This window comes from Acanthopagrus latus, chromosome 6 (genome assembly GCF_904848185.1).
Source record: "Acanthopagrus latus isolate v.2019 chromosome 6, fAcaLat1.1, whole genome shotgun sequence".
Classification (NCBI taxonomy): Eukaryota; Metazoa; Chordata; class Actinopteri; order Spariformes; family Sparidae; genus Acanthopagrus; species Acanthopagrus latus.
In genome coordinates, this window is record NC_051044.1 from 22,300,583 (window position 1) to 22,312,812 (window position 12,230).

The 12,230-nt window shown below is 41.5% G+C and overlaps 1 protein-coding gene across 2 annotated transcripts; it reads left to right on the forward strand.

Moving 5' to 3' along the window:
* Positions 1–81: 81 nt before the first annotated feature.
* Positions 82–12,177, forward strand: LOC119021168 (limbin-like). Of its 2 annotated transcripts, none has more exons than XM_037101236.1 (23): positions 82–624; positions 916–991; positions 1,278–1,459; positions 1,779–1,835; positions 1,969–2,155; positions 2,256–2,356; positions 2,499–2,564; positions 2,676–2,810; positions 3,013–3,152; positions 3,584–3,908; positions 4,089–4,328; positions 4,426–4,601; positions 4,876–5,035; positions 5,155–5,331; positions 5,442–5,746; positions 5,914–6,088; positions 7,207–7,350; positions 7,574–7,801; positions 7,918–8,144; positions 8,232–8,319; positions 8,444–8,619; positions 11,318–11,419; positions 11,603–12,177. In XM_037101236.1, exons 1-23 carry the CDS (start codon positions 391–393, stop codon positions 12,009–12,011), a joined length of 4,110 nt encoding a protein of 1,369 aa, XP_036957131.1. In that variant the 5' UTR covers positions 82–390; the 3' UTR covers positions 12,012–12,177. The 2 variants fall into 2 exon arrangements, with proteins under 2 accessions (XP_036957131.1, XP_036957132.1); XM_037101237.1 differs by having other exon boundaries at positions 1,317–1,459; positions 11,603–12,011.
* Positions 12,178–12,230: the final 53 nt, after the last annotated feature.

The window sequence follows — 12,230 nt, forward strand, 5'->3', positions numbered from 1 at the left end:
TACATTTAAAGTATCTAAAGTCGCGATATTGTTTTACTTTGAAAGACATGACCGGAAACACACATGCGTTCTCCGCTGGTCTTAACGGTTGGTGAGGAGTTGCCCGTTCTTCCAAAGTTTTGGAAATGTTTTCCGAAGTTGACGTTACACAGCAACGGAGATTTTGGAGCCCGTGTTCGCGTTTAAAAACTTTGAAACGTCGTCCATAGTTTCTCCTGGAATATTACCACACACGTAAGATGTTCTTGTGGTGCAGAAACGCCGCTGCTGTTGATAATAGATGCTGAGGAAAATGTTTCCATCGCGGATTTTAACAGTGGCACCATCCAGAAACAATGCTGCCCGTTAGCTAGCGGCTCTGCCCGGTAAGGGTGGCAGACCAATTTACGAATGCTTCTGGTACACATTGTCGCGAAGACGGTCACGCTATGGTCATGCATTTTGAATATCCAAGTGTCATGTTTGTTTACACATCGTCTATGTGTCCGTCGGTGTCACAATGTAACCCGGCGTGATGCCGGCGTGTTGGAGACCAGCGCTGGACAGCCGTGTTGTGACGGTACAGCTCAGGGTGCAACATGGCACACAATGTTACCACCTCCTCCTTTCTCGGGGATACAGGAGGTGAGAGGCCTAATGTTAGAGACTTATAGTGTTTTCTGCATGTTAAGAACATTGAAATTGTGTAACTTATCTTTCTATGTAGCGTTGTGTCTATTTTATGAACATGTTGCTACAGCTGCACATCACATCTCTTTATTATGAGACTTTTCCTGAAAATTAAGCGAGATTATGTATTCAGTTGTATCCCTGCACCTTTGTATATGCATGTCAGAAGGCTGTCATTTGATAAAGCTAGTGGGTAAACGATTGACATACTAAATATGCGATCCTAAATGCCTTTTCCATTGCTAGAGGCTCTCCAGTATCCATGTAATGCAACATGACCGCGATTGGAAATCACCACAGTTGACACTGCTTCAGATGGATGGTTTGTTGCTCTTCATATTATACATCAGATATACATTTAATAACACAAGTGATATCTGTACAAACACAGCTGCACAACTGTATGGAGGATACATACACATACAGATGATAAAAGAAAAACGTTCTACTTAAACACATATAACATACAGGCTATTAATCCAAAAAAATCTGCCATATACAGGTAAATACAATCTAACATAAGAGTAATAATGAATAAATGTATTGTCAATGTCAGTCTTTGTAATTATGTTTTACTCTGTTCAAACACCCTATATTTAACCTGACAGGTACAATGGAAATCAGTGGGCCCATGTTCTTTTCTGCAGAGCGCCTGCTCTCTTCTTCAGCTGCTGCTGGTCCATGGGGTCACTCCTTTTTCACTACGTTTACCTACATGTCAAAGGTCTTTCACCTCCGGAGAAGCAGAAGCACACTCACCAGATACAACCCGGGCCACGCTCTGCCTCAGGTGTGTCTTTAATGGCTGCTCTTGGTATTTGTATGCAATAACTTTTCCTCAATTATCCAGATGTCATATGTGTTGCACCATATCACCTAACTGGTCAATCACTTGTTTAAGATTGTGCATTTTAATTCAATGTTGAATAATTTTGTATGTAATTTCACCTTTATCTCTCATCTTTTCGGTAGAATATATTTCTGATTGTATTTATTTTGGGCAGTCTTTAAGAAACAAGAATTTATGAAATGAATATATAAGAACATGTAACGAACTAACTGTAACAAATTATATTGTCAGCGAAAATGTATTATAAATGTTTCTGCAGGTTCAGAGTGTGGCACCTCCGTCTGCATTCGGGGTCAAATTTTACAAGTGTGCAAAGGTACATCAGCATAACTGTCCGAGTACAGCCTATTTCATTTATTTGCATTTCACTCAAAGTGTGAGTTTTGATGATGAATATAACTACATATGAAGTGATTTATACTCTTGTTGCTCTATTGTGTGGTGCCTAGGTGAAAGCTGACACTGATCCTCCTCAGCTGACATTCTTCTTGTTGATACACAACATGGGCCCAGTGGGTGGCACAAACCTGTCCCAGGTGGCTATCCGTGACTCCATTTCTGGTGTAGTGCCCTTAAAAAGTGAAGGCAAGGTGGTGGAGAGAGGCTACCAAACGTTTGCTATTGATTCACTGTCTGGTATGTCATGCAGTCCAAATGCATAAAAAGATTATTCTATTTGAATTTTATGCATGCTGCATCCACAATGAATAACATTATATTGATATTACTTCTTTAGCTGGAGCCCAAGTTGTTGTCAATTATACTGCTCACATAAGGAGTCATAAAAATGAAGTCCTGGACCTTCCAGCTTTTCTCACCTTCTCTAATGCCTCACAGGTATTGTTTCCATTCTTAACTTCAAAAGAAAAGCAACTTTGCTACACCCAAATAGTTAATCTGTTATTCATTTCACCATGTCAGTATTTGCAGTATAATACAACCGCTGTGTCTTGTGACTCTTGTCTTCCTTACTCCACAGAATGATGTCAGCATGTTTGGTCCACTGACAGCTAATCTAACCTTGAGGGTGAATTCCACTGACAGAGTAAGTTGCGGACAGCTCCGTAACTGGAAACAAATCCACAGCTTTTAGCAATTGCATATTTGTTTGTTGTACTGTTTTCAAGAAGTCTGATGTTTCTCCCCACCATTTTAGATTTATCCTAACCATGGGGTCCATTTTGCTGGATTTGTTGTGGGCTTCTTTGTCACACTGGTACTGCTGTCACTAGGTTTTCTGGCCATGAATCTGATAGGTCCCAGAACCAGGCTGAGCCTTCTTCAGCAAAGGGTATTTGTTCCTGTTAATCGTAATAGCAAACTGTTATTAAACACTCATTTATCAATTATATATGGTGTATATTTGTGTTTAGTAATGATTTAAAAGTGTAAATCTATGATAGAAGTAAATTTGGTATTTTTGTCCATCCAAACTGCAGACACAATATGACAGTTTCATGTGACTATACTGTGCATATATTTTCTTACTTCAGAGAAACAGAAGTGATTCAGACCCTGAATATGCAGACTCCAATATGAGTGAGACGGTAAAAGATGAGGCATCATTTGAAGATAAGATGGTAGACACCATGGTGCTTGAAGACCCCCAGAACATGTACCAGGCTTTGGAGAAGTGAGTAGACCAACAAAAATGGAATTCAGTATCTCTCCATGAGGCCTGATATCCTTCAATGAAACAAAAAAGATCAGTATCTTGATCAAGACTTGGTACTTGAGGAAAAAACACTGAATGCAATATAATAAACTGGAATGAAAGCATTTAAATCAATGTATTGATTTATTTTAAGAAAATGGCATTTACAAGAGAAACTGAATATTAAGGCACTTCTGTATTGCCTTCAGTTATTCTGGTTGTTGGTCCTGGTACTCCACTGTATGTCGCTTACCCCTGAGCTATTGTTACAAATAAGTAATCATTTATTTTCCTCACAGAATATATTAGTGTAATCTACTTTAAGATTTTTAATATCATACATTTCTGACAGAATTATCAAATCCACCTGGAGAAATGGATGTTATCTTTTTTTTGCGACATATCTCTAGCCTTGAAATGTCTACACTGCTGCGTGCCACCAATAACCTGGAGGCCACCCGGATTCAGATCTACAAGGATGTAATGTCCTCCCTGCTGGGTGGTCTTCGGTCCCGGGGCCAGGCCAGTGCCCAGGCCCAGCAGAGACTGCTCAGTGTGCTCCATGGTCAGCTGCTTGGCATGGAGGGTCGGCTGAAGGAGGAGAGAGGGGCCCGCATGGCTGCTCTGGCTGGCCAGTGTAATCTGGAGACTCGGGAAGAAATGGAGGCAGAGCACCGCAGAGAGGCTGCTGAGAAGGCCCATGCCGAGCTGCTGTGTCAACATGCAGACCAACAGGTGATAACAAATCATTTGATATTTGCATTATATTTTCTCGCTTAAAAGAACATAAAAAAAAATGTTTACAAATGCAACACAAAGATACCTGGAGGATTCACCTGGAGAATAAATTATGAATGCAGAGATGACAAGAACTTTTTTTGGGTGGTAGCAAACCTCAATATATAATGTTACTAGGAGCTCCTCCAATGCAGCGTCCTCCTGGAGAAGCTGCACAAGATGAGCCAGAGTCAGCTCCAGCGCATCCTGTTGGTCCGACATGAAGAAGCCTCGGCGAAAGTCCAGCGGGAGATCATCGAGTGGCGCCGGGTGGAGCTGCATAAGATTTTCTCCGAGGAGCTGGAGGAGGCCACCAGAATGGGCGAGTTGGAGAAGAGCACAGCCAAGAGTCTTCAGCATGATTACTTTGCCTGTCAAGTGAGCAACCAGAATTGGATTATAGTCTTCCACTTTTCAGCAAACTGAATTTGTTGTGAAATACATTTTGAGACATGTCCTTCTCTTGCCTGTCCAGGATCAGCTGGAGGAGGTGCTAGATGTGGTCCTCGCTAACCAGCGCTACGTGCTCGCTGAACGACATGCACAGAGGAAGTTCTTGGTGCACAGCCTTCACAGCCTCAACAGCCTGATCTCTGACACCTTCTCTAGCACCTCCAGCAATTTGGACAGCTGGTTCACTCACATCAGGAGGTTGATGCCTCATACTAATTTGATGTCTCACTGTCACACTATACAATATAAATGTGGCCAAATAAGCATCTATATGAATGCACTTTTAAAATTTTGATTTAAGTACTTCAATTCATGATTTGAATATGTAATAGAAACTATAGATTTGCTTGAAATTTTGTGAACAACAGACGTTTTTCTGGCGTTGTATGGCAAACATATACATTGTTATCAACCTCAGTTTTTTTCACAGTTAACCATTTTCTGATGTGGCATACTACCTTCTATCCACTAGAGGGAGCAGTTTGCCTGCAGAGCAGATTGACCAGATACAGGAGACTGCCCAGAAAGAGCTAGTGATGGTGAGGCAGAGACTGGACGAGGCACTGAGCCAAGAGAGGCGAGCCATGCGCTGTGGACTGATTAAGAAGAGGCGGGAGCTGATCTCAGACATGGTTAGAAGATCATGCACATTTAGGCTTTTAGTCCAAACACCTGCTTTTTATATCCATTGTGGACTGATGCCCCAATACCTTTATATGCCGTCTTTAATCTTGCTTCCTGTCTTCTCAAGCTGAATGTCCACAAACAGAGACAGAAGGATCTGTCAGGTCTGTCCAAGGCTTTGGAGGGAGGGTTTGATGTAGGCCAGCACCTGCACCGCTGGCAGAATTTATTAACAGCTCACAGTTTGGAGCTCGCAGAGCTCATCAACAACCTTGATGAGGAGGCTACTGCAGACATCCGCAAGGTGCCACTCCAACAGTACACATCTGGCACTTTCATGGCACACATCCACACCCATATGATTGAGCTTGATTATGGTTGTTTAACTGTCTTGATGCTCTGCCTGTTCTCTAGGTGACCATGCGTGTGATCCAGGGTGCCGTAACAGAAGTCAGAGGCATCCAGCCCTCTGCAACCCAGGCCCTGCTATCACTCATGCCACCAGGAGCACCACATTCCCTGCTCCAGGAAGAAACAGAGGCAGGACAAGCCCAGGGACAAGGAGCAAGCACTCTCCTGCAGGGTCAGGAAAAGTTGCACCAGGAAGGAAAGGCGGCCTTACGCACGCTGAGCTGCACCAGGGAGGCTCTGCGAGACGCGATGGAGAAGGAGCTGCTGGAACAGAGGGAAGTCAGGGTACAATGCAGGGCTTTCTTCAGGTTTGTGACATAATATTCATTCAGTAGTCATTTCATTTCACAGGATTGCAGTACCTAACATTCTGGATAATATGAGACTGTACTTTACTTCAAATTCAGGACAACAAGTGGTGGTACTCTGTACTGTGTGTTTATTTGTCAGTCTTCCATTTCTCCTTCTGTCCCAGTTGTTTGTGTTCATCCCAGTTGACTCTGTGTGAAGACGACCGGCTCAGGATGAAACTAGAGTTTCAGAAGTTTCTGTCTGTGATGGACCACTGCTTGGTTCTGCCTCGCGCTGTCTCCAGATCCAAACTCCACACCGCTCTGGCAGCTTGGAGAAAGGAGAGCGAGCAACAGATGGTGAACACATAATGACATATTATTAAATTCAGTTGTCATGTTCGGTAAACCTGTGTGTGCGATTAGAAAACTTTACAGTGGCAGACTGCAAAGCACACTGGTTCCTTGTCACACCTCCTTTGTGTTATAGCTGGTAGTATCCAAACTCTTTGATTCAAAATGCAGGTGGTACACTATGGTACACACTAAAAATGCAACAAGTGAATGATCAAGATTATTTTGCTTTTCCAAGACATGAGACACAGTTTGCGCACTGAAATTGTGCAGTGAAAACACTGGGAAAAATGCCATTTAGAAAAGAAGTAAAGACAAGTTTAAAAAAATATGTTTTAATTATTTTTGCTTGTAAAAGGCACATAATTATTGTCCATTTCTACAGTTATCAAATTACTGAAGCAATAATTTTTAACAGATAAAGTCAAAAAACTGCCCGGCTCCACTCTCGCTTTGCCCCTCTGGGAAACAAAACTATTTTCAGACTATTAAAAAAAGATAGCTTTGTTACAAGAAACAGTCATCATAGTTACCTACTCCCAAATATTACACATGCAACATAAATGACATACACATTTTAAACTAAACCATTCACATTGTAACAATTAACTTAACAATTGCATTACTGTAAATATGAATTATTGATTTATCAGTCTGTTAATTTACTACATTAGTACAGTTCCTTCCATTTTTTTCCGAAATCCATTTAATTTATTGTCTTACATATGATCTTAGATTATTGAATGCTGACTACTCAGATATCAAATAAACTGCATTTAGGCTGCTACATCATGTATGTTTGTCTCTGTGCTGACTTTGATGATGAAAATACTGTTTTAGGTCTCCTAATGATACAATTGTAAAAGTAAATCAAAGGAAGGAGCCCAGTTGTTCCGAACAGCAGAACATTGTAGTGCATTTAATGATTTGTCAATGAATAAGAAATGTCAACCACCAGAGCAAACCACACCAAGATCAGCCTCAATTGTGTGGCTGCTGGACCTGTGCACATTGTTATTCATAAATAATAAAGGGCTCCACAGAGTGGTTTCATTTGTAATCATCATAACAGCATGCTTGGAGTCTTTTCCCCAACCACCTTATGGTTATTGTGGTCTTTGTAGACGAATATGCAATCCAAGGGGAAAACCAGTGAGGCCAGACTGAAAACCGACACATCCGACCTGCTGCTTTTCCAGAAACGGCTCCAGGACAGAATCCAACTGTTTGAAAAGGAGAAAGAGATGGAGAGCGTTGTGATGAACAAAGTAAAGCTTTTTTCTCAGTGATTTCTTTCCTGCACTATTAGTCACTTTTAAGTGCAGTAAGTTACTGAATGGCCAGAGGGGCTTTATGTGTTTGGCTCATTCAATGGCAGGAGACACACACCTTTGAGCAAATGTATGCTCATAAAAATAAATGTAATTTCAAGTACAATGTCAGTGTTCATACTAGATGACTGAAATACATCATCCATTCTAATGATGGCAGGTGATGGAGGAGATGCAGAGGGAGAGAGAGGAGAATCTGCACTCTCAGGCCGACAACCTGGCCATGCAAATGGCCACCATCCACTACCAGAAGGCTGATAGGAGGACCAAAGTGTTGGAGACCTCCAGAGCAATGCTCACTCTGCAAAGCCTGCTCATTCAGCAGCTTAGGGAAAGAAAGAGCCTGGAGAGACAAGACATGGCCCAGAGTATACAGTGCCACTGCCTGGTACGCAACGTTTGACTCCCAAGTTAACCCCCCTGTGTGTTGCTTCCAGTTTCCTTTGAGGCTTCTCACTAAACTTTGAAGACGTTTATGAGAATATATTTTGTCCCCTTCCACAGGGCTTAGAGGAGGCAGAACAACAACTCCAGAAAGAGAGGACTGAGTTGGACGGCCTGCAGATAGCTCAGTCCAAAGACAGGTCAAATCCAATGCAGATAGATGACTCTGATGAGGAGGAAATCGAGGAGGAGAGGCTGTTTCTGGTTCAGCAGGATTGCAGGATGATGTCCATCCTCCAGGAGGCACTCTACAAGCGTGAAGAGGTTGTCACCTGGTCAGCTGCGAGGTGAGCTGTCATATCAGTTTTATCTCAGGAGTAATGAGGAATGTTGTGGTTTAACACGGACCATTTGATGTGACAATGGTTTTTAAGGTTGCAAGAAATGACTGCCAACAATCAAGCCATGGAAGATTTAAAAGAACAAATGGGGCTCAAGAGACTTTGTGCAACCTGTGACCAGGTCTGAATTAATCAAGACTTTTTTTGTTACTTTAAACACACATGTATTAGTGGAATGGAAAAATACAGGGACACCCACAGTGAAAGTAGAGAAAAGCTGTCTTTATGGTCTGCTCTCGTCTCAGGATGTGGAATTTGCATCTCGGCTGGTGAAGCAGAGTCAGGTGTCTGCAGAGGTTCTCCTGGAGGCTCTGCGTCTCCTCCTCCCCACCCTGCCTGAGAGTGAACTCCTGTCCATCACTGATGCCCTCTGCCCCAAACAGCACACTGTGTCATCATCTGCGGAGCAAGAACACTCAGGGTAAGAACCAGGTTCAGCATTCTTTAGTTTTGCACATCTAATTTACACAGCGCAGGGTCACATTAGGTGAGTGTGTTTGGCCCATGAGGGGGTGATCATTTCAGTTTGTATATTTATTTATGTTTTCCCTGCATGTCACAAAAGTCAGTTCTCATCTGGGTAATGCTATACTTTTTGGACTCCTACATAATATAATGATTAGTACCAAAGCGTTGTCTTTTACTGAAAATAGCTGCAGAGTCTGTCCCTGGTTTAGTAAATTGATCAGTAAATTACACCAAATGATTGGTCATCAAACAAAATCTGTCTGTCTCTTCCAACTTGTAAACAAGGATTTGAGTTTAGTTTCTACGTAATGTGCAGCAGCCAACAAAAGATTTTGTCATTCATTAGTCGCGTAGCTCATGTTATTTTCTTTCTGCTGCTTTTTAAAGAGCAAAAAAGAAAATAACAACTAGAATAAAGTGAAAACCTTTTTTGTTCCAAAGCCAAAGTTTATGCGATTCAAGCTCTGTGGTTTGAGAAAGTAGTTTTCAGAGTGAAGTCACTGATTAAATAAAAAGCAGTGGTGAAACACAGCAGCGGGCTGAAACAAACCATCTAAGCATTGTCTTAATGTTAAACAACTACAATTTGAAGTACAGAACATGGTTCCACGAGGGTCCTTTCCCTGAGCCAAGATGGAGAGATAAATGATTTTGCTCATCATTTAATTTCCCCCGCTTCCTGATACTGGAACACACTTGTCTGGCCCCCGCTGAGTTTGGATTACTTTACTGATGAATAATGTCTCATGCATGAGGTCTCTTTGGATCGCAGTTCTCTGGCAGAAGGACAAGCGAATGAAAATGCTTAGTTTGGAACAATGTGCAAGACATGTGTTTTCCTTTTCTTTCTCAGTTCTTTTGTTACTGTGTTTTGTTCGCAGAATGCAGTTTACCCATTCTTTATCACAGATAAGTAGGCAGACATATAAAAATATATATAAAGAGGGATGGGGACAAAAGCAGTCAAATCGACCTCATACCTACCTTGATCACATAACCATGTTTGAGAAAATGTTCTGTCTTAGTTATCATTGTTTTTAACTGATCGAACTTCAGATTTTGACTGAATGCCATTTAAAAATGCAGTCATCACCTAGATTTGTCTAAAAGTTCCTCTCCTGGCATCGATTAAACCCATAGAAACATATCTTTGTTCAAAAAAAAAAAACATAGATGTTTTTCCACAAAAAATAAATGTAGTTTTTGCAGATCTAACTAGTCCCGGCCTCTGCCTCCACCCACAACTTCGCAGCTTCGACTCTGCTCATCAAACACACAAACCTCAAAAGATTTAGCAGTGTAGCTATCTGACAAACTGTTTTGTGTAACATTTGCCATAACTTTCATCCTCAACGCCCCCAAGCCATAGAAAACATCCTGTCAGCATTTGACACATTTCATCATGTAAATTTGCCAGCTGATGTTGGCTGACATTATTGAGCACACTGCAGATTTGTTTGGATACAGTCAACCTGATAAAACAAACTGACTGGTTGACCAACATGTTGGCCCTTACTCGCGGTGTCCCCAGGATAAATGGATGGAACAGACGTCAACACAAGTTGGCGAGACCACTGCTGAGATTTCTCTGGAAGTTTGGCTCTCAGAGTTTTAGCTCACCACTTGCCCTTTTGCAACTTTTCAGTCAAAAACAGTTCAAAGCTACACCAGATTCTCCTCTGACTTTTGTGGATAAACAAACTGACCTTAAAGGACAACAGAGTTTCATACCGTTTTACTTATTTACTTACTTATGTTTTACCATATATGGTTATATGTGGTGGACCCTGCCACCTTTCTAGCTTCAAACAGGGTTTGGAGACCTTATTTTCTTCTGAGAGCAGCTTGTTTATTCATTGATGAAGAAAATAAATATTTCTGAGTTTGTATTATTACCTCACTAACATTGTAAATATTAAAACTCTGAGTTTGAATTTCTTCCCCAAAACTACACAGTCCCCCATTTAAAACTGTTGTTTCCTTGGAATAAATCAAGTTATAGTTATCTTAAGAAGATACCCTAAATCTTATTTCAAGTGTTTCTTTCACCCACATCTGTCCCTGCTGCTCCTTGGCATTCATCACTTTACAGTACTTAACCTATCAGTTTGATCGTTTTCTGTTCACTGTCCAAAGCATTAAAGTAAGTGTGGTCAGAGGTAGCACTTTAACATCTGGTCCACCTGTAATCAAACACCAGTAACCTGTGAAATACCTTGGATGCAGTGAGGTAGCATCTGTTAGCCCTTTTGACAAAAATGTCCTTTTCTCTTCTGCTTTTGTGAACTTTGACAGACTGTGTTTTCAAAAATGACACATGTACAAGGAATACAAATAAACCACATCAGATACATGTTCTACCTACTTTTCTGTTCTGAAATATGATTTTTCCTGAAGATTTTTTTTTACAGTTGGAATGATCTTTTATTAGCTATTTTGACAGGTCTGGATACTGTACATGCTGTACCCTTCTAAGAAAGGGATTATATATTCAATATACTTTAATGGAAAAGTTCGCAAAGCTCTCCTTCTAAACCAATGAGAACTTATAACGTTGTATCAGATAGTCAGGCATGCTTGACCATTTTTAATCAAAGCCAAAGCAGAGATTGTATCACAGCTTTATTATAAATTGATGACTCTTTGACCAGGTGTGCTACGGGGTTGAACAGACATCTTCCTGTCAGACTAAGAGAGGACGTGGTGCAGAAAAATACGCAGAACACGTCAAGCTGCACTGTGGAAAGAGAGAGGTAAGTGCTGCTCAAGACTAATTTGTAGTTCAGTGGTCACCAGCATCATAGACAAATCCTTTATTAATGTGTAATAGGCCTTTCATCACGGTCATGGCCGGGCTGCAGTGACCACATGCATGAGGTAAGCACTCTTACACTCTGGTCCCACTAACAACAGCTCCTTTGTCCTCCAAATCTCAGACTCCAGGAAAAGAGGCAAACTCTGATGGAAAAACTGCTCCCCAGATCCCGTCTCCCGCTTCCAAGAGATGTAGCACCACTGCTGGTCGCAGAGAAAGGAAAAGAGGACAGTTTAAGTGAAGCACAGCGGCCTATTTATAAACCAAGCACAGCCACACAGCAGCCCAGTGATGCTGCAGAAGAAAAGGTTGAGAAGACAATGAATGAAACGTTACGCAGCACAGCAGAGGAGTACGTGACGCTGGCCTCTGCCGGCACTGAACTGAACATCCCTGCTGCTGGAGAGAGGTTGTTTGTGTTTCGAGAGCCCCCTGAATCCTGCGAGCACGTGGACGCTCCCAAGAGAAAAAGGAAAAGGAACTTCCTCAATCTGAAGAGGGCTTCAGTGGCTCCAACAAACCTACCTTGAAACAGTTTCTGGTGCAAGGTTGTTTTTTTTTTATATATATGATGGTACTTTCTAATGATATATGCTAAAAATCCATAATAAACCAGTAGTGTTGTTCTGTATCCTCTGTGCCTTTAAATGTGTGTAGCATCTGGCTTTGTGTTTAAGTAAAGGCAGCTGACTTGTTTCCAGAGTCGTCTCCTCATTTGAAATTGTTTAGAGAATGTGAATGTGATTTGT

What these genes read in the sequence shown, in the direction of transcription:
- LOC119021168 (XM_037101236.1), top strand. Translation starts at nt 391, where the DNA reads ATGCTTCTGGTACACATTGTCGCGAAGACGGTCACGCTATGGTCATGC. An exon ending in CTTTCTCGGGGATACAGGAG is followed by an intron (nt 625 to 915) that starts GTGAGAGGCCTA and finishes TTCCATTGCTAG; the next exon opens with AGGCTCTCCAGTATCCATGT. An exon ending in TGGTTCACTCACATCAGGAG is followed by an intron (nt 4,602 to 4,875) that starts GTTGATGCCTCA and finishes TCTATCCACTAG; the next exon opens with AGGGAGCAGTTTGCCTGCAG.